This window comes from Sus scrofa, chromosome 1 (genome assembly GCF_000003025.6).
Source record: "Sus scrofa isolate TJ Tabasco breed Duroc chromosome 1, Sscrofa11.1, whole genome shotgun sequence".
In the NCBI taxonomy this organism is placed as follows: domain Eukaryota; kingdom Metazoa; phylum Chordata; class Mammalia; order Artiodactyla; family Suidae; genus Sus; species Sus scrofa.
The window spans coordinates 119,133,947-119,157,404 of record NC_010443.5 but is presented as its reverse complement, the minus strand read 5'-3'; the positions used below and the strand labels follow the sequence as shown (position 1 = coordinate 119,157,404).

At 39.3% G+C, this 23,458-nt stretch overlaps 1 protein-coding gene across 4 annotated transcripts; it reads right to left on the bottom strand.

The window, feature by feature from the left end:
* ARPP19 (cAMP regulated phosphoprotein 19) lies at positions 236-23,087 on the bottom strand. Of its 4 annotated transcripts, none has more exons than XM_005659589.3 (4): positions 22,794-23,087; positions 22,500-22,554; positions 8,060-8,182; positions 236-5,069 (listed from the first exon to the last, which is right to left on the bottom strand). In XM_005659589.3, the coding sequence occupies exons 2-4, from the start codon at positions 22,542-22,544 to the stop codon at positions 4,899-4,901; spliced, it is 339 nt and encodes a 112-aa protein (XP_005659646.1). In that variant the 5' UTR covers positions 22,545-22,554; positions 22,794-23,087; the 3' UTR covers positions 236-4,898.

Here is a 23,458-nt window from a genome sequence, read left to right as displayed (position 1 = left end):
ATTGTACTAGAGTGTTTTATACATAAGATGGAGAAGATTCACAATCTGCAAATATTTCATATTACTTTAATTACAAAGCCTTTACAAATATAATTTAGACTGCTAAAATCTCATAAACACATATTTAAATTAAAACAAAATTTAGACAACAGTCAGATTCTTTCTGCATGTGGTAGGTAAATCTAAAGGGATCAACACTGAAAAAAAAACTTAAATGAGACAAAAATTGCAAATATATCAATAAAAATTAAGTGGATCAATTTATTTTTGTGTGTATTTCACAAGTATAATTTTGGAAGGGCTATCTGACAAATTTCAGCGTTAACTGCCAAATCTATAGACATGTTCAACAAAAGAATGCATTTACTCATGGCCCTTTTAATACAGGTGAGTGTCCTATTGCACTACATTAAGAGATGCAGTTAACAGATTTGAGGGCATATCAAAGAACTTAGATTTTTCTTTCAAACGCTTCTGATAAGTAACATAATACAAATATAATTATTGGTTCACATGACCATCAGTGATTTGCAAAATAAAACCCATAGGACTACCTACTTTTAAAGGCAGAAATTAGTTAAACAGTATTAAAATCAGTGTTTTTACCCTTAGATTAACAATCCCAGAATGAGCCTTAATTCCAATTTTACAAGGTGTAGTGTGGTGTCGGGGCAAAAGGGATATGGGGGATGACTGGCAGTGCATGCTGAATTGCAGAGTGAGACAGTGGCTCAAATTTGTTACTATCCAGATTAGGACAGTGCTTTAGAAAATTTAAAATGGATCCTGAACTGTGGTATCTCAGGAACAATATTAAAGGGTTGGTAAATCATCAGCCCTAAATACCATTGGGAACTTAAGGAATAAGCAGGGATGCTGGGGGAGGGCATAAGTGAAGGTGAAAAAGATGAGGTGAAAAAGGAAAATGAAAAATGAAAGAAATGTGTCTGAATTAGGGGGAATGTGAAAAGGCCACCACAGAAACTGCTTTAGTTGCCACCCATCCATGCTCTTCCTATAGGCTACCTGCTCCTGGATCACCAAACACCAAGTTTAGAGCACAATTTAAGTAGAGATTATGTTTCAGCATTGATAAACCTTCACTAATTTGGACTGAGAAAGAATACATGTTTGATTTAGTAAAAAGTATCAACAAATATTCAGAGGTATGTTTTGTTACATCAAGTAAAAAAACGCAACAAACCCCAAGTGAAATAACAAGACCTTGATGAATAGTTAAGACTTATTTTTAGATGAGTAGCACAAGAAAAACCTGTAAATAAACTTCAAACATGCTCCTTCCAGGTCATCAAAGCAATCCAGCAATCCCTACTATTCCAACATGCCAATAACTATAAATCGTTTTAGTCAGATGTAGCCTTTAAAAATGAAATGTTTCTGCTAAAGAGATTCTAAAATAAACTCCTTTATGTATCTGACCATAATAAAACATGTAAATAAGCCTAGAAAAAAAATGTTTCTCAAAATTACTATCAAATAAGGGCTAATGGACATGAAACAGGTAATTTCACACTTTAGCTATCCTCAACTTCAGTTTACTCCAGCATTAATTTATAATAAAAAAGACAATGATTAAAATTGGCCATTTCTCAAACCACAATTCTCAAATAATAGAAATGTTTAAGCTCATCCAGTCAATCTTCATTCAAAAAATGGTGAAACAGCCTGCAAATATGACTTCAATAAACTGAGATTTTGAAGCAGAACAAAAATAAGAAAAATGTAAAACCTGGAGTTCCTGTCGAGGCACAGAAACAAATCTGACTAGAAAACATGAGATAGGTTTGATCCTTGTCCTTGCTCAGTGGGTTAAGAATCCGGCGTTGGCATTAACTGTGGTGAAGGTCGCAGTCGTGGCTTGGATCTGGCGTTGCTGTGGCTGTGGTGTAGACTGGCAACTGTAACTCTGATTAGACCTCTAGCCTGGAAAACCTCCATATGCCATGGGTGAAGCCCTAAAAAGCCAAAAGAAAAAAGAAAAAAAAGGAAAATGTAAAATGCCTATCCCAAGCACCAATAATGGAAGCTAAGCAATTACACCTACATGTTATACCTATGGCTAAATGGCAGGTCTTTCCTGATCAAAGATCCTGAGATTTTAACCACTGTGACATTACAGAAGGCAGGTTGGTTTAAAGAGGAAATTTGCCTTTAGTAAAAAGACAATCAACATTTTATTTTGGGCACTTAGTATTTCACAGATCCTCAACAAGTTTTGAGGTAGGTTAAATATTACATCATATTTTACAAACTAAAACTCAGGCAGAGATTACATCACTTCTTGCAAAACACTGTAGGAGTCCTACCATAATCAAGAATAACATGGTTTGATCTTTCACATTAATCATCTGAATTTATTTTTTTTTTTTTTTTTTTTTTTTTTTGTCTTTTGTCTTTTTGCTGTTGTTGTTGTTGTTGTTGCTATTTCTTGGGCCGCTCCCGCGGCATATGGAGGTTCCCAGGCTAGGGGTCTAATCGGAGCTGTAGCCACCTGCCTACGCCAGAGCCACAGCAACGCGGGATCCGAGCCGCGTCTGCAACCTACACCACAGCTCACGGCAACGCCGGATCGTTAACCCACTGAGCAAGGGCAGGGACCGAACCCGCAACCTCATGGTTCCTAGTCGGATTCGTTAACCACTGCGCCACGACGGGAACTCCTAATCATCTGAATTTAATGGTGATAGCTTGCAAACTGTCATTAAAGAAATTTGACTTTGGGTATTTCCTAAGTCAATTGTATAATGATTAAATATACTTTAGACTAACGAACTTACTCCCATTACAAATGTATTTATATATAACTAATCCATTTTATAATAACAAATTAACATTACTGATTTTGTTTTCTACCTTTCGGGATGGGTGGAGCAGGAAGATATTCAGCAAGCTTTTCTCAGAGTGTTAGGCAGCCTTTAAGTGCAGGTGCAATGCTCAAGGCACCCCCTAGTTATTTGGGGGCATAGAAAATCAGGTATACAAATGGAGCCAAGATTCAGAAAAGATGTCTAGATCTAAAAGAGGGGAGGCCCTGCACAAATCAAAGATGAAGAAAAAAGTACTATCATCTCAGGTTACGGATCCTCATCATCAGGCTACAGCATCACAACTTATGGAAAGGGCTCCTACAAGAGTAGTAAATCTGTCCCAGTAATGTCTGCTAATTACTAAGTTCTTACTAACTAGATGAACCACAAGTAAAATTAAATTATATTTTATTAAATGTCATGTATAGAGGCAAAATAACTAAATAATGAATATGTTCCACCTATCATGTAAATTACTCTGTCACAAGCCTAATCCACTCAGCTCATTATAATTACTTAAAATTCAGCTCATCCTGACATAGGTTCCTGGGCCAGTCTTCTCAAGTATTTGTTTCATTATGAAGTTCCTTTTATTTAAACAATTGTCAAATATTAGTAATAATATAGGATTAAGAGTGGTTAATTAACAGCTGAGAAATTGTAAGGAATATATCATTACTGTGTTAGAAAATACAGCACTCAGCAAATTTCAACAGTAAAGATATAGACGCCCCTATGCTCTGAATAGACTGAATAGCACAGCCCAACAAAATGTGAATCAAAGAAGCATGAAAAAAAGAAGGAAGGGGCCACAGGAGGCAAAGTATTTTATTCTAGTGTCCCCAAAATTGACTACGCAAATAAAGTTTCTACATTTAAAAAGTTTATATAAATTACATGAATTGTAATTTTCATAAAGGTCAAAAGAAATGTTCTGCATAGGACAAAAGATATGCTTAAGCAACATATCGTATTTGCACAAGGCCACCGAATGTGATGGATATTAATAATGAATCAAAAAGCTAAAGTCTATGGCAGAATGAGCAAAGATTTCAGTTTGGTAGTCCATAACCCAAAGATTGCAAACTATTCTTACTATACAAAAGCTCTAATGACATACAGTTTTGTGTAGGAACTCTTGTGCTTCTGGTTGGCACATCATCTACTTTTTTTTTTTTGGCTGTGCCCATGGCAGCTGGAAGTTCCAAGACCAGGAACTGAACCCGAGCCACTGCAGTGACAATGTCGGATCCTTAACCTGCTGCACCACAGGACTCCCTTCATCTACTTTTTAATATGTAAAATTAATACAGACATTTGTGAGAGGTTGTGCAAAATATTGTATTTACAAAAATGGCACACAAGTGAATTCAACAGTCGATGCACATGCACACTTCATTCACATCTTCAACAACAAAAGGTCTTCTAACACTACAGAACTGAGTAAGAATGCTAGCTTCAACAGCAGCTGTTAAGCTTGAGAATCACGTAAGTTACACCAGAATGGGCAAATATTGCCCAAGTAAAATTCTATTGTTAAAGCTGTAACAGATTTAAGGCCATTCAAGTTCAAGCAAAGGATACAAATCTTTTGGAGCCCCATCTATTTGTGTTTGAAATATGTGACCTTCTTCTAACTTGTGGTCTTAAACGTCTGTTTTACAAAATCCAAAAGGAAAATACAGAAGAAATCATACTACAGAGGTTATATTAAATAGAGTAACATACAAAGCTATACTTCAGATGAATTAAAGCCAAAACATTAAAACTGTAAAACTTGCTTGTTACTTGTTGGAACCAGCCTTACACTAAGAGTTAAGTAATATATACAATTATTTTCAAGTAGATTACTTTATGTTGCTCTAACATGTTCTTCTCATCAGTGCACTGTTAAACTAATCAAAACTCTACACATGTATATTCCTTTACAATAGTAGCACACACTACCGCTACCTGCAAAGCCGTCACTCTAAAATGACTTAGTGAATGAAAAGAAATAAAAAGCAGAGAAGTAACATATTAAGGAGAAGTAATGGGAATTAGAAGATTCATGCAGTTCAGCTCTTTTAATCAGCCAGCTAGCTTGCTAGCAACAAGAGATGGTTTCCGCTGAGGAAGGTCCTGTGGAGTGGGAATGTGGTCACCAGTGACCTCTGTCTTATCCGGGGCTGCAGTAGGAAGTTGCTTGTTCTTCATTTTTGCTTTAGCCATGTTATAATCCCCAGAATCAAAATATTTTTGCTACAGGAAAGAAAAAAAAAAAAAAACAAAACACACAAGTTAGACTAGAGTTTAAAAGCTTTCATATGCAATTACACTGGTTTAAGATGTAGATGTGGGAGTTCCCGTCGTGGAGCAGTGGTTAACGAATCCGACTAGGAACCATGAGGTTGCGGGTTTGGTCCCTGCCCTTGCTCAGTGGGTTAACGATCCCGCGTTGCTGTGAGCTGTGGTGTAGGTTGCAGACGCGGCTCGGATCCGCGTTGCTGTGGCTCTGGCATGGGCCAGTGGCTACAGCTCCGATTAGACCCCTAGCCTGGGAACCTCCATATGCCGCGGGAGCAGGCCAAGAAATAGCTAAAAAGGCCAAAAAAAAAAAAAAAAAAGATGTAGATGTGACCCTGTAATGTCAGTTAAGTCTTTTATTAGAAATTAAATTACCACTAAAATACACATCCCTACCCTGCACCACCATTTTTCACCTAAGACACATTTTTAAGTACAATTGCTTTTTTAGTTGGAAAGATTAACAAGGTAACAACCACATACTTTATCACTAAAACAAATTGTGGAGCTAAAGATCAGCCTTATATAGATATCTACACGAGCTAATCTGTTTCAGAGTAAAAACAGATGAATTTGCCTGAGTTCCACTTCCACCTCTCATGTCTAGTCTACCTTTACTGAGTGCAGGCTCTACTACACATGAGGCACTGTGTGAATTATAGAGGTACAGATAGACAACATCCAAGTAAATCCATTATTGTACTATTTTAAGTATACAAATGCTATAGTTACTCAAAGAAGGGGAACCTAACCTCTGCCTATAGTGCAGGCCAGAGAGAACAATCCAGATATAAGATGAGAGCCTTGACAAAGGACAAAAGGGAAAAAATGTATTTTCTTCAGGGATACTTCAAGTGGTTCAATCAAGTAGCCAGGAATTTACAACCTAGTTTAAGATTGTTGAGTGGCCTGGGAAAAGGTCTGACTGGCTGCCTCCCTTCAGGGACTATTCTTTGATAAGCATTTGGCCGAAAGCCAAAAGATCTAGTTAGAAAGTGCTTTTAATGTGTCATTATACATGTAACACATTGAGTAGGAAACTTGGACCAGGCCTTTCTCCCTGTTTTGTTTTGTTTTGTTTTTTAGGAGCTCAGCTTTTCATTATTGAATGTGTTATAGAAGTTCCTTTCTCCACATTTTAAAATCAGTGTAGTGGAAAAAAATCTCAGAACCTTCTGACATACTGTATTATATTAGAGAGCTACTGCTGAAGCTTAGTAGCCTCTAAAAGAGAAAGCGGCCTGCCAAATTTTTTAGAGTCAAAAGCACTAAGTGAGAAATTCAACACACAGTGCAAATTTTAGGCAGATTTTCTCCAATGTAATAAAGTCAGTTTCTAATGATACCTATTTTATAGCAACCAAAGGTTCATCATAAGGGGATCTGACTTAACTACAGATTAGGCTACTTTACTTGCAGAAAGGAATTAAATTTAGTTAGTGGGACTAGAGAAAAACCAATGCTTAATAATTACAACTGCTCTAGGGAGAGGAATGAACTAGATTAATGTTTCTCATATTAGAAAAGAAACAGTTCAAAAAGGCAATATTACGTGTCTTTAATAACTCTTAAATTGTGGGGTTTTAAGTGAAAAAAATTTAAAAACTAACAAACACATTCTGCATCATCTAGATGACTCTCTTGTAAAGTGCTTCTCCCACCTCAATTTAAGGGCCACACTTACATCAGTATTCACAATTGCACTGACACTAATTGATCATCAAAGTGACAGTATTTAATTTTAAGGTCATGTTTCTTGAAACTGGGCCCTCAGTTTTCTTGGGACTTCACAAATATGAAAAAATATGGGCCAGACTGCAGCTTGATATCCCACCACATATTATATTGTTAAAAACCTAAAAATAGGTATCCAAATAAATAACAAGTGCAACCAAACAGAAAGGGATCTAATATAAAAGGATATCTAACCAACCCTCCCAAATTAAGAAGAAACTGTTTAAAGATACTAACAAAATTTGCCAGTTTGCTGTTACAACAGAAAACTAAACCCCGTGATGCAGAAATTTTTAAAAAATCAAACTCTTTCAACATTGTAAGAAATTATATAGCTGAATATAAGACTTCATTTCCCCAATATAGAAGTGTTTTATCATTGACATTTGGGTAGAACAGAATTCTTCAAGAGTTCCTTTCTCAAATTCTATATAATTATTTCTTGATTCGAGTGACAATTTTTTAAAATTTCTTTTTTTCTTCTCTTTTTTCAAGTGGTATTTTTCTTATTGACAGCTATTTACATCTATAAGACCAACTCTAAGATACAATGTATATAAATTCTAACTTGAAGATACTAAAAAGTCATAAATAGTTGAAGCTAAAGAAAAATGAGACAACAGCCCAAACATTGAATTAGCAAAGGAAAAAAATTTTCCTAAACACTAATAATCAGTCAAATCCCAAATCCAAATAATTAAAGATTATGTAATTTATTTCATAGTAAAACCACTCCTGATGGGACCATTTAGAAATGAGACTTGGTACAACATGGTAATTACAGTTTAGAATACTGGATTGTATATTTGAAAACCGCTATGAGAATAGAGTCTTAAAGTACTCACCATAACAAGAAAATGGCAATCATGCAAGGTAAAAAATGTGCTAGCTAACCTTATTATGGTAAGCATTTAGCAATGTGTACATGTAACAAATCATCACACCCAACACTCTTAAACTTACATAATATGTCAATTTTAACTCAATAAAGCTAGAAAAAAAATCCTTTTGCAATTTGATTTGAGAAAATAATCTATGTAACTATAGCCAATGTATACACATATAAATGCACACATAAGCACACACACACACACATCTGGTGATAAGGCACAGAACTATATACAGAGACACTCATTCCATCCACTTCAACCTCTATAGGCACACTGAGTTCTTAGGGCTTAAGCATTTGAAGATTATACATAAGAACTTACCCCTTTCTGCAATCGTTTTCTTAAGAAATCTGAACCTCCAGGCTTTTGTCCCAGATGAGGATACCTCGCTTTTAATTTTGCTTCTTCAGCTTTCTCTGGACTAGTCACTTTATCTTCCATTTCCTAAAATAATTTTATATTAATCACTTTAAAATTATAATTCAGTTATTTTAGATAATTCCACCTTTTAAATATCTGGACTCTGACTTTAGTTGTCGAATGCCAAAAAATGCAGCATCTGACTAAGAAATCAAGCACAGAGGCTTTTAAGACATCTCTGCCTTGTTTTTCAAATGATCCATGTGATAGCTCTATTATAGCTATGATGCATGTGTAACACCCCACACACTGGATAAAAATATCAAGAGCTCAGCTCTGAAGTCTTGCTTGCCATTACTTTCCAGTCATGTATGATACATTTATAGTTAGTCACCTTCTATGGAACGCATCAGCTCTTTGCCTGTATTTAGAGAACCATCATAAATTAATACTGTTAAAAATAAGAAATCTGGAGTTCCCATCGTGGTGCAGTGGTTAACGAATCCGACTAGGAACCATGAGGTTGCGGGTTCGGTCCCTGCCCTTGCTCAGTGGGTTAACGATCTGGCGTTGCCGCGAGCTGTGGTGTAGGTTGCAGACGCGGCTCGGATCCCACGTTGCTGTGGCTCTGGCGTAGGCCGGTGGCTACAGCTCCGATTCAACCCCTAGCCTGGGAACCTCCATATGCCGCAGGAGCGGCCAAAGAAATAGCAAAAAGACAAAAAAAAAAAAAAAAAAAAAAAAAAAAAAAAAAAAAAAAAAAAAAAAAAAAAAGAAATCTTTCTGACCTCCTGTTAACTTACCATCATATTTTCCTTGAATAACTAAATGAAGACCTTTTTATTTTTAAAGGAGAGGAATATTATCTTCATCCATCTTTACATCTGTATTTTACTGCCTAATTTCTCCCTATATTTAATAACGAACACTGTTCATGCCAAAGATTCTATTCTTTAATGTATCAAAAACATGCTTTCTGACCAAGGCCTGTCACTATCCTAAGCCCATTTACTTTTATTTTTTTATTTTTGTTTTGTTTTGTTTTTGTTTTTTGGTAGAAATGAATATTACAACTTACTACATCTTCATGATTACAGGTATTACAGGGCAGTGTGGGTAAACAAGGCAAATAAAGCAAACTTTTCTTCCTCCATTTAACCAGATGCAGCATTTTGGCATTTTTGATACACAGGTTGACTTAATACACAGATTTACAGATTTAAGTTGAAAGCTGTCAAGAGCAAAGCTTTGCAATTTAGGATCTCCCTCCATAGCTTCTCCAAGCATCTTAATTCCTGAACCATACCTTGGGCTCTGAAAATGGTGTTCACAGCAGCATTCTTGAAGCTTTCACATCTTAATAGGAGATCTGACACCTCTTATTAAGGCAGGGAACTGTTAAAAGCTGGCTTCTTTGATAACCCAGCCCACCAGCAATCTTCAGTTAAATTACTATACCAAAAATAAAACTGCTGAGAACCCTTTCCAGAGCATCAGCTCCCTGAGAGAAAAGAGATTATAACCAATTGCTTCCATGAAAAATTACCCCAGTACGGTGTACATATATAAAGTCCTTTACAGCCTAACTCAAGAGATAAGGCAACCATGATCGTCCAGACAATCTTAACTACATTTACATACAAGATATATTTAAAACTGATCCCAGACAGGTATTGCAACCATAATCCCAAATAATCCCATCATTTAGCACATGAGTTCCTGGTGAGATGCCAAAGCCAGAAATCTAAACAAAGAGTGATGATTCATCATCTTTTACAAGTGAAAGAAAAATATCAGGAAGGAAACTCCTCCCTCCTAAACTCATCAAATAGATCTGCTATCTTCACCACTTTAATTGACACAATCCAGGGTCTTCAATTTCCTGATTTGAGGAGTCCATTTTCAAGGTGACTGTCAAGGTCAAGAAGAGCTTTCAGGCTTTTCTTTGCCATGGCCCATGAACTCCAGTCCTTCAATGGGAATTTCCTTCTCCTTTATTGCTTTCTGAACACATTGCTGGTAGCATTTGAAGAGGTCAGTGCATGGGTCGTACTCGCACTTCATGTCAGTGCAACTCTCCCCTACGTTGTTCAAGGCGCGGGGCAACAGCGGCGATCTACTTTTAAAACCAGTCTTGATGGAGTCTACTTTCTTCCCAAGAGTGGTATTTTTATAAGGAAGCAGTGTTTATCACTTCATGCAAAGTAGTGCAGAATCAAGAAAAACAGAGCTGCCTAAAGAGGGGAGGCTTGGAAATGGCAAGGCATATTTTCTACCTAATGGACTCATTTCTGCAGAGAGCTCAGCAAAAATCACATACCTCTGCATAACTAAATTCTTTCTGATTACTTATGATAGGCAAAAAGCAGAAATGTTATCTATAAATGCCAAGTCTACTGCTATTATACAGCACCAAGTAATAACTGGAACTGAAGAAACAACTTCAGATAATTTTTGCGTATATCTTCTTCAAAAGTGTGTTCATATATGTTTTATAATTAACTTTATTTACCTTATGGATTGTTAACCTTTTATCTTGAACATCTTCCTTTTGTGTTATAATGTCTTCTCATTTTTTGCCTTGGAGGATTTTGAGAATAAAGCTGCTTCTGTCAAATACACTTTTCTATGGGGCTTCTTTTATGTGTATTCTCCCTTCTACTTCAGATGTCCTACTATCCTCTTTTAATGCTGCATTTCCATGTCTCTATATATTTCAATTTTCATCTTTTTTTTTTTGGTCTATTTTGGCATTTCTTGGGCCACTCCTGCGGCATATGGAGGTTCCCAGGCTAGGGGTCGAATCGGAGCTGTAGCCGCCGCCGGCCTACACCACAGCCACAGCAACTCGGGATCCGAGCTGTGTCTACAACCTACACCACAGCTCACGGCAACGCCAGATCCTTAACCCACTGAGTAAGGCCAGGGATTGAACCCGCAACCTCGTGGTTCCTAGTCACATTCGTTAACCACTGCGCCACGATGGGAACTCCTCAATTTTCACCTTTTTTACAGTGGTCACATCATTTTCTCACTTGATGTATAAGAAATTCAACTATGTATGCTCAGCCAAAGAGAGATTCTAAATAGTATCAGTGATTCTGCCAGTCATTCCATTCAAAAAGGGTATGCCCTCAGGAGGGGTCAAATGTCAGGTGTGTGCTGCAAATTCATCACATGGTGGTCTCAATCCCTGACTATGTACCTTTCAGAGTGTAAGTATAAACAGTATGATAAACATATTGCTTATCATTCCAGTGTTTAAAAACTCAGCCCCGGGAGTTCCCATTGTGGCGCAGTGGTTAACGAGTCCGACTAGGAACCATGAGGTTGCGGGTTCGGTCCCTGCCCTTGCTCAGTGGGTTAAGGATCCGGCGTTGCCGTGAGCTGTGGTGTAGGTCACAGACGCGGCTCGGATCCCGCATTGCTGTTGCTGTGGTGTAGGCCGGCAGCTACAGCTCCAATTGGACCCCTAGCCTGGGAACTTCCATGTGCCTCGGGAAGCGGCCCTAGAAAAGGCAAAAAGACAAAAAAAAAAAGAAAAATAAATAAAGAAAAAAAAAATAACTCAGCCCCTACAACACAAGTCAACTATCTTAGCTGGTAATCAACTGCAGATTAGCCCAGCCATCTATTCTAACTAGACAAAAAAGTGACTACTACCTCACCTGCCAAGAATTGATAGGACAATCTCCATAGGAATCATGACTTCAGTGGGATTTTTCAAGCGTGATTTTAGTTATATGTGATTTTTGCCTTACTAATTTTAGAAGCTAACCACTTTATAAGATATGACTACAGTGTAGAAAAGCTAAAAAAATAATGTAAATTTTCCAGTTGTCTAAGTGGGCTGGGTCACCACAGCAGCTGTTCTTCCCTACCATACCCCCAGGGTATCTGTAATGCTATAATTGAAAAGTGGAATTGGGAGGGGTCTACTCTTGGGTTCCCCTGTACAGCTATTTTTTAAATTTGCTGATGTTAAACTTGGACATTGGTTGAAAAGGAATTCAATCTGATTACAGCCTCTCAGCTCCAGTACCTTCAAATTAAAGGATCTTAACAAAGTCCTACATTTCCACTAAGACCATCCAGCTTTCTTGGGGCTGGGAAGAGAACCCTCCATTTCTTTGTTTGACTTGAATGATCAGTTCTTTGTATCTAAGATTCACTCCTTAAAATCTCTAGTATGGGTTAGTAACTTTCACTAGTTCTACTATTTCTGCAGGTTTCCCCTATTTTTATTATTTATCTATTTATTTCTTTATTTAGGGCCACACCCACAGCATATGGAGGTTCCCAGGCCAGGGGGAAAATCAGAGCTGCAGCTGCCAGCCTACACCACAATCATGGCAACTCGGGATCAGAGCTGCGTCTGCGACCTACACCACAGCTCAGAGCAACACCGGATCGTTAACCCACTGAGCAAGGCCAGGGATCAAACCCTCGTCTTCACAGGTGCTAGTTGGGTTCACTAACTGCTGAGCCACGATGGGAACTCCATCCCCTATATTATGCATTTTATATATGAGGGGAAAAGTTGTACACAACACACCATCTTATCTTATTCCCTTATTTTCTTAATAAGGAATGTATTCATGCTTATATTTATATATAATATCCAATTAAATCAAACAGTTCAATTTTTTTTTGGTCACACTTGTGGCATGCATAATTTCCAGGGCCAGGGATCAAGCCTGTGCTACAGTGGGAACCAGAACAACAAGCAGTGACACCAGAACCTTAACCTGTTAGGCCGTCAGGGAACTCTGAATTGAAACTCAATTAATTGAACTCAATTAAATTGAAACAGTTTACTATGGAAAAATATTTTGGGCAAAGAAGCACCTACAGCTGAAAATATCATTTAGATTTACAATAAATTTATAATGTGTCCTAGAAAGACAAATTAATTCTTTAACTTTCTTGCCAAATACATAGCACAATGGCAAGTTCCTGTTAGTTGCAACTTTTAATTAGATTTAGAATTTCAGCTGCATTTAACATCAAAAGGGGAAAAAATATAACTAAGGCTGCATTTTTAAAATGTAGTCAATACCATTAAGACATCTACTGTACTTTTAATGGATCATAAAAAACATTCTTAGGGTGAATTAACCTTCAACAAAGGAAGCAAGAATATAAAATGTGAAAAAGTCTCTTCAGCAAGTGGTGCTGGGAAAACTGGATAGCTGCATGTAGATCAATGAAACTAGAACACACCCTCATTCTACATAAAAATAAACTCAAGATGGCTTAAAGACTTAAACTTATTAAGACAAACACCATCAAACTCCTAGAAGAGAACATAGGCAAAACATTCTCTGATATCAACCATACAAATGTTTTCTTAGGTCAGTCTTCCAAAGCAGAAGAAGATAAAAATAAATCAATGGCACCTAATCAAACTGGCACAGCAAAGGAAACCATTAAAAAAAAAAAAAAAAAAAAAAAAAAGACAATTTAAGGAATGGGAGAAAATAGTTGCAAATGATGCAACTGACAAGAGCTTAATCTCCAAAATATACAAACAACCCACACAACTCAACAGAAACACACACACACTATTGAAAAAGAGGCAGAAGACTTAAATAGACATTTCTCCAAAGACATACAGATGACCAACAGGCACATGAAAAGATGCTCAATATCACTAATTATTAGAGAAATGCAAATCAAGGTACCACCTCACACCAGTCAGACTGTCTACAAATAACAACGCTGGAGAGGGTGTGGAGGAAAGGGAATCCTCCTACAATACTGTTGGTGGGAACGTAAATTGGTACAACCACTATGGAAAAAACAGTATGGAGGTACCTCAGAAAACTAAATATAGAACTAATATACAATCCAGCAATCCCACTCCTGGGCATATATCCAGACAAAGCATTCAATGAAAAAGATACATGCACCCCTCTGTTCATATTGCAGCACTGTTCACAATAGCCTTTGACCCTATAAGAATGACCACTATTCTGAGCACAGCATCCTCTCATGTAGCTGCTACAATAACCCTTGATCATGTGTTTAATACCCTTCTGCAGGAGCTCACAGGAGCTACTTTTGTCTGCACATTATTGGTGGCATCATCAGAAACAGAGTGGATTCTTTCTCCCATATTTTTTAATCTGGTGTCAGCGCCATTAGCAGAACCTTATAGGAATTCACTCTGGGAAATGTACTTTTAGGCTTCTAACTGTAGTGATTCAGAGAAATGTTTAGAGAAGGATAAATGTGAGCTGAATGTCTATGGAACACAGTCTACCACCCAATGAGTTGTTAATACTCCACAAGCAAATTTGTACTGGTATTAAAACGTTGGTGGACATCCAGGCTTTTGAGCTTATAGGGTCAAAGGCCTTTTGCAATTTCTCACCTCTGGAAACAAAATTTCCCCCTTTAGCTATCTATCCTTTTTAATAATTTATAACCTACAACAACAACAACAACAACAACAATAACAACAACAAAAGAGACAAAAAAAAAAAAAAAAAGGAGTTCCCGTCGTGGCGCAGTGGTTAACGAATCCGACTAGGAACCATGAGGTTGCGGGTTCGGTCCCTGCCCTTGCTCAGTGGGTTAACGATCCGGCGTTGCCGTGAGCTGTGGTGTAGGTTGCAGACGCGGCTCGGATCCCGCGTTGCTGTGGCTCTGGCGTAGGCCGGTGGCTACAGCTCCGATTCAACCCCTAGCCTGGGAACCTCCATATGCCGCGGGAGCGGCCCAAGAAATAGCAACAACAACAACAACAACAACAACAAAAGAGACAAAAAAAAAAAAAAAAAAATTTATAACCTAGTCCCCCAAATCCTACCCCTTTCTGTTTGAAATTATCCAAAGTGCTGATTCTCCAGAACAGGACACTAACTAATAAAATCAGATAAAATAAGGAGTTCCCATCGTGGCGCAGTGGTTAGTGAATCCGACTAGGAACCATAAGGTTGCGGGTTCGGTCCCTGCCCTTGCTCAGTGGGTTAAGGATCCGGTGTTGCTGTGAGCTGTGGTGTAGGTTGCAGACGCGGCTCAGATCCCACGTTGCTGTGGCTCTGGCGTAGGCCAGTGACTACAGCTCTGATTCGACCCCTAGCCTGGGAACCTCCATATGCCACTAGTGCGGCCCTAAAAAGACAAAAAGGCAAAAAAAATAAAAAATAGAAAATAAAATAAAATTTTATTTTTAAATTAAAGAAATAGCAAAAAAAAAAAGACAAAAAAAAATCAGATAAAATAAGCAATTTACCCCTATAGTCAATAAAAAAATACAAAGGAAGACACAAAATTTGGTGTGACTGCATATTTCTGATCATCCTTCAAAGGACTTCTTTTTTTTTTTTTTTTGTCTCTTTGCCATTTCTTGGGCTGCTCCCACGGCATATGGAGGTTACCAGGTTAGGGATCTAATCAGAGCTGCAGCCACCGGCCCATGCCAGAGCCACAGCAATGCGGGATCGGAGCCGCGTCTGCAACCTACACCACAGCTCACAACGCCAGATCCTTAACCCACTGAGCAAGGCCAGGGATCAAACCCGCAACCTCAGCTCAGATCCCATGTTGCTGTGGCTGTGGGACAGGCCAGCAGCTGAAGCTCCAAATCGACCGCTAGCCTGGGAACCTCCATATGCTGCGGATGCAGCCCTGAAAAGATTAAAAAAAAAACCCTCAAATCTAGTTTCAAAACTTAACTCTCCAAGAAGCTTTTGTGTTACATAGAAATTTTATTTACTTTTTAGATATAGATGCTGGCTTCATTTAGCTAAATGGTTTCTAGGCTGATAATACCTTTGGGAAGAGGGGAGAAGTATCATTAGAATTTTGGACCTTTTACTCTAGGTTACCCATTAGGAAAGCAGAAACCCAGGATATCACAACAGAGACATATGCTTATGATGTACAACCTCCCCAACCACGAAACCCAAAAACTCAGAAACAATATTTTAAATGATAGTTATTCTCTTGACAAGTAACATATGCCCCCAAATAATCTTTGTTGTATAATCTACAATCAGCAAATGGCCTAATATTTATTAATGTGAGGCACTTGCATTTTTGAGAACTATTCTATTTAAATATATTAGCTATCCTTACTGTAAGTAGGTGGGATATAAGGTATAAAAACACACACACACACACACACACACAGATGATATGCAAATAATTAAGGATTATTTCATAGTCTGTCATAGACTTGATAGTAAGTCTGAATGATTGCTACCACTTTTTGGCCTTCAGTAGGGAAGTTATACAGCAATACCAGCAATACAAAAATCTGACTACTCTAAGAAACCTCCTCTATTTGCTCAGCAACACGTTCACTGATGCATTGATTGATGAATATGTAGAAAAGAGTAACAAAAGCCAACAAATCCTTTGGGATATTGTCAGGAAGGTACTGCTATCAACCTCTATGGAAAAATTCTATAGTACTATTAAGTCCTTGTTGTTTGCCCAGCGTCTGGCATTTAATGTATATTCAATAAAAGTCTGCTGAATGAACAAATATATTCCAACTGTTTTTTTAAAAGTTCAGAAAAAACATTTGATAGCTTCACCATCAGCTGATCCTTGAAGTATTTTTTGTTACAGCAGACACAAGTACAGGAATAGAAGTTGTTAAGTATTAGAGTATTGCTCAATGAGAGGCAACTCTAAAACACTATAGTACAGGAAACTGCTGAGATAGCAAAAAGAGACATTTTAAAACTTTTCTGAAGTTTATCTCTAGATTCCTAAGAATCAATAGCTGCACAGAAACCAGACTACTAAATTGTACTCCAAAATGAAAATATCATGAGCTTTTTGGTTACCAAAGGTACTGTTAAAACAATCCTAGGAAATGCCAATGTTAACTGCAATTTTTTTAAAAACTGGGAAAATGGGAAACCATTTTTTATTCACTTTTTTTTCTTTTGTCTTTTTTAGGGCCACACCAGCAGCATATGGAGGTTCCCTGGCTATGGTCAAATCCCAAGCTGTAGGTGCTGGCCTACACCACAGCCATAATGCAGGATCCCAGTGGAGTCTTCAACCTACACCACAGCTTACTGGCAACGGGGGATCCTCAACCCACTGAGTAAGGCCAGGGATAGAATCTACATCCTCAAGGATACTAGTCAGATTGGTTTCCTCTGAACCTTGATGGGAACTCCCCTACTCATTCTTTACTGATGACACAATGAAGTAATTTAAATAACAGTTCTCTTCCTCTTCTACTACTCACAAAAGCACCAAGCCTATCTTCTAAACTGACAAAAATATTTACGTTGAGAGCTCTACTTGAGTTAGCCTCTCCCAAGACAACTTACTAACTTAATTTGATGAATCTTATAATAAAATCTCTAGAAAACCTTTTTCTGGCAGAGAAAAAATGCCTGTCTGCTTATGTCTCTCACTAGTGTCTTATCTTAATAAATCTATTTCTTGCCTATCACTTTATCTCTTGCTAAATTCCTTCTGTATGGAGAAATGAAGAACCTGAACTTCAGTGAGTCCAGACACAAGATGAGCCTCTCTTTCCAGTACGGCGCCACGGTAAGGAGGCCTGATGGAAACCAGGTCTGATGAATTTAGCAGGGTTGGCTGGTATCTTCAAGAAAGCTCTCAGGGAGTTCCCTCGTAGCTCCTGTTAAAGAGTCTTTCCTTGTTAATGCTTTGGCTGAGAACTAGAAGCCTCAACAATTGGAAGGTGTTAAAGAAACATTCTTTATTCCAGAAAGAAGATCATTAGACCACTGAACACCAGCTTTGAAAACAATGCAAGCTTGCTTCTACCTTGATCCTTATCTTCAGCTCCATTTTTCACACCCAAAAATATAAACCCACCTCCCAGTCTCTCCTAAAGGGAGCAGTCTTTAAGAGGTTAGCCTGCTCTAACCCTCCTTTGCCTGGCAAAGCAATAAAGCTATTTTTTTCTCTTCACGCTCCCCCAAAAGAAAACCTGTTTCTAAGATCTTTTTTTAAAAAAAAACTAAGACACTATACATACAAAACTAAATATATATAACTATATATATGTATGAGTGTGTGTTTATACACACACACACACACACACACACACACACATATAAACATCCCATACTTTTATTCAGACTTAATAAGGGTCTAAGCTAAGGTTTTTAAGTTATTATCATGGACCACCTTTCTCTTTTTAAAAAGTTCAGTACTAGGAGTTCCCATCGTGGCGCAGTGGTTAACAAATCCAACTAGGACTAGGAACCATGAGGTTGCGGGTTCAATCCCTGGCCTTGCTCAGTGCGTTGAGGATCCGGCGTTGCTGTGAGCTGTGGTGTAGGTTGCAGATGCGGCTCGGATCCCGCGTTGCTGTGGCTCTGGCGTCTACATTTCCAATAAGACCCCTACCTGGGAACCTCCATATGCCGTGGGAGCAGCCCTAGAAAAGGCAAAAAGATAAAAAATAAATACAAACAAAAATAAAAAGTTCTGTACTAGCATTGCCATTTTTACCAAAATAGTGCTTTGGGAGTTCCCACTGTGGCTCAACAGTTAACGAACCCGACTAGCATCCATGAGGACACAGGTTCAATCCCTGGCCTTATTCAGTGGGTTAAGGATCCAGAGTTGCCGTGAGCCGTGGTTTAGGTCACAGATGTTGCTCATATCTGGCATTGCTGTGGCTCTGGTGTAGGCTGGCAGCTGTAGCTCCGAATGGACCCCTAGCCTGGAAACCTCCATATGCTAAAAAAAAATTAGTGCTTTGGCAATGGATTCAACCTACAAGTTTGGAGTAAAATTTATTCAACCAACATTTTCTGAATAATGCCAGGTACTATGTTAGATGCCATGAGAGAAAACATAAACAAAGGAGGTTTGTTGCTTAAGATGCTCACAGTGAAAACAGAACTATGTGTTTTGAGTCTTCCCAGGATCAGAATGCATGCATGTCTCAGCTTAGTGTTATTCAAAGTGGATGATGGATCCATGAGGTCTCTGTTAAAATGCTGTTTTTAATTCAGTGATAGTTTAAAAGAAAAACATAAGTATATTCTAGGGCATCTGAATTGCCATGTTATATCTAAACAGTGCTGTGGTACTTCTGCGCCTCTGAGCTCTCATTCATGACGATTAAGACAGGAGCACGACTCCGTTTATCCAGGATAAAAAGAAAAGAACAGAGCTGAATTTCAAATGTAAATGATGTACCTAAGATGCTAGAGTTAAATGACCAGAGGGTTCACTCTTAAAATGGGAGAACTAGGAGTTCCGGTGGTGGCTCAGTGATAAAGAACCCGACCAAGATCCATAAGGACACAAGTTCAATCCCCGGCCTCACTCAGTAGGTTAAGGATCCAGCACTGCTGTGAGCTGTGGTGAATGTTGCAGGCACCGCTTAGACCTGGCGTTGCTGTGGCGTAGCCTGGCAGCCACAGGTCTGATTAAATCCATAGCCTGGAACTTCCACATGCCCTGGGTGTGGCCCTAAAAGGACAAAAAAGTAAAAAATTAAAAAAATTAAAAAATAAAAGGGAGAACTGAGTCATCATATGGCCTAGGGGAGTGTTAACTTGCTATACTCAAAAAGCTCTTGCACTTTAAAAATTGCTACTGTATTCTCAATACATTGGAAATCTAGTTTCAGCAAAATACCATGCCATAGTTTGTTTTTTTTGCTTTTTAGAGCGGCACTGCCACACATGGAAGTTCCCAGGATAGGGGTCGAGTCAGAGCCATAGCTGTTGGCCAATGCCACAGCCCAAGCCACAACAACTCCAGATCCAGGCGGTGTCTGCGACCTATACAGCAGCTCATGGATCCTGAACCCACTGAGCAAGGCTAGGGATCAAACCCACACCCTCATGGATAATAGTCAGATCTGCTGCACCACAATGGGAACTCCCAAATTAAAAAATTTAGACTGTTTTTTGTTTGTATTTAGTTTGATTTAGTTTTATGAGTTTAGGGTTTTGTTTTGTTTTGTTTGGCCATGCCTGCAGGAAGTTCCCAGAAGGGATCAAACCAGTGCCACGACACTGACAATGCCAGATCCTTAATCTACTAATCCACTAGGGAACTCCAGTTTGTTTTAATTTTAGAGTGGTCTAAGAAATAGGAGTTCATACTTATTTTTACATTGGCAATATCTAATAAAAAATTGTGGGCCTATACAGTTTTAAGGGTGCACACTAGGTAAATATAAACAGTGACTTAGCTCTTACTCCATTCTGGGCTCATCTCTTAACCTTACCTTTTCAGAGGCAATAGGCTAATGCACCATAAAACTATAAAAACATTTTAGCTGAATATTATGGCTTTAACTGAAAGGTCAATTGGGTACAGAGACAATAATCTAATTTTTTTTAGGTCATCTAACTATTCTTCCAAACAGAAGAAAACAGGTGATTTGGCCCACAGGAACAGAGAAGTGACTGTGCACATTTTCCTCATGTTTAGGGATGGGTATCTATGCTACAGGCATTTAACACCTACAGCCAATCCTTAATTCAAGAAGGGACATAATATTACTAACTCACTGTGGTATTGATGACAGCAGCCTTAAAATCAAAGTACTTGAAATAAATTTTTAATGTAGACACTCAGAGAAAACACTCCAGATAGACTTCATCTTGAGAAATAAAGTATTAGGCTGTCCCTAGTGAAAGCATTTACAATGCAGAAGTCAAGACTCTATGCTTTGGCAACATACTAACAAACCTTGTAAGGAAAAGTTACATAGCACATTATTGTACATCAGAAGTGAAAACTGAGATCCATTTTAGTGTTTAGGACAAGACACCACAGACCTGAATTTGTTGTTTTTCCTGGGTTCCTAAATCCTAAGGTATAATGAACCCTATGATAAATACTTTATAATACATAATACTTATTAGTTATGCCTGTAATCCTTAAATTACACACACGCACACACACACACACACTGCCCCCAAAGTTCGCTTTTCAGCAAAGTGCAAAAGATATCCAACATAGCTTCTATGGAATATTTCCAAATAATGTAGTGACTTGGCCTACTATTTATGCTATTGCTTTTTTCTCCAGAAACTTTACAAGTAATATCCTAATAGAACCATTCAATTCAGGAAAAGTTAACATGGTAAAGAACACATGGAGTGGATTTAGACCACTAACCAAATTTCCAGCCTAGTTAAGAACATGGGTGTAACCTTAACCAGAAACCCTTACAAAATCCAAGTATCAGAACAAATCTTATTTATGATAATAATTCTGATTCTTTAAGAAAGTGGACTACTACATATAAAGTGAATAACAAGGACCTACTGTATAACACAGGTAACTCTACTCAATATTCTATAATAACCTATACGGGTAAAGAATCTGAAAAATAATGGACATATAGATATGTATAGCCGATTCACTTTGCTATACACCTGAAACACAACATTGTAAATCAACTATAAATTAAAATTTCATTAAATTTCAGTAAAATTTCATTAAAAAATTTTTTTAAAGTGTTGGTGGTGAGTTCACCATAAACAATTTAGGAAAGACGATACAATGGACCTTTGGAGACCAGCCCCAAGTACCCAGGAAGGCAGGGCAGCAGAAATAATTACGGTGGAAGAGAACACTAGCCTAGACAATTATAAAGCCTTTATATTCGTAATATGACTCATGCTGATCCGTGGCCTATCTCCTTACATCAGCAAGTTATTATAAGTGAGTTTACAGTATGTTCCGCTGTCTCCACGAAAGACATGAACGGTTAGTAAAAAAAATTTTTAATTTCAACCTTTCGATTTTTTTTCCAAGTACCATAATGAGAACAGCTGTGGCTCACATTTCTGAGCACACGCTGCTCCAAAGCTCTAAGTTCCTCACCTCATTCAAGCCTCAAAACGACCCTATCAAACAAGGGCTATTTTTCTTACTTTACAAACGAAAGGGCTGAGGCCAGAAGAGCTTAGCAGCTGACCAGGGCTACACCGCCAACAATGAAAGACTGGACATGAAATTCCAACCCAGGTCTAACTCAGCGCCCAAACACGAGGTACCGCCTCAGGAGTTAAGAGCACGAAGACAATACAAGTAGTTGGAGAGTTAGTTCTTGGAGTAAAAAATAAGGTTCCTGACCCAAGTGCAGGCCGGAAAAACCTGGGCGCAGCGTTAAGGACCGAGTCCCGGGTGCTCACATTCAGTGGAGGGATTAAGGAAAAATGGGACACACCCCAGGAGAAAGGCACATTTCAGCCAGGACAAGGAGAACATTCCAACTCGCACCACGTCGGCGCTAACTACCAAAGCTCCTGCGGGCGCCGGGGCCGGGCGTGTCTGACCTTCCCAGACACGGGGGGTGGGCACACCGGCCGCGCCCCTCCGCTCATGGTCGGAGCAGGCCGCCGCCAGACCCGCCCTGGACATCGACCGCCTTGGGCCTTCTGGGCCCCAGGGTCCGCTCCCCGCGCACACTCACCTTCTGCTCCTCCGCGGAGGCTGCCTCGGGGACTTCCGCGGACATCCTGCTCCCTCTGCGGACGAGACACCGGGAAAAGAAGTGATTACCGGGTGGCCGAGGCCGCCCGGCCGCTGCGCCGCCTCAGGCCCGCCGGCCCCGTTCCCCAAGCGCCCACCCGGGCAGCCTCCGCCCGCAAAAATGGCCGCCACCTTATGACGACACGCAGCCCGGCTGCGCCTGCCGGGCAGCCACTGCGGCCCGCCACCCCGCCGCCCCGCCGCCCCTCCCGCACCGCTCCGGTGCCTACCTTACCCCGCTTCTCCGGCTCTGCGACTCCCAAGCACTTCCTTCTTTCCTTCAAAGGTCGCGGCTCGCGCCTCACCTCACTTCCGCCCGCCAACTGCTTCCAGGGAGTTGTAGTTCTTAAGTGGAGCCGCTTCTCACCGCCTTTGCCTGCCAGCTCTGTCTTTGGACTCCAGCTTTCCCGAACTAGTCTAGTACCGTTCTCCTCCTCGCTTTCCCGTTGCGGCTACACAGACTTTCTTCTGGGCGGCCCAAAGCTTTGTGCTCCCCAAGTCTCTCCCCACTCCGCTTCGCTTATTTAACCTTCTTTATCTTTCACATCCCCAGTCCTACGTCATCGTCTCAGGCGGTTCCTGAGCCCCTTTTCTAAGTAATACCCATCTTTTAAGTGTTCTCACATCTCTGTATAGTTCCTCAACAATCCACAGTGTTATCTATCATTAGACAGTATTTGTTGTGACTACTTTATTGATGTCACTTTTCCTGTCCGATAAGCCACCTTGGAACAGGGACCTCGTCCATATTTACTTATATTTTGTTCCAAGAGCCCAGCAATTCCTAACCAGTCAATAAATATCTGATGAAGGAATTCAGCTTCCATTCATTTGTCAACTCTCCGGGGTCCACTCCCACAACGTTACTGAAACGGCTGGCACCAGACTCTTCCAATGACT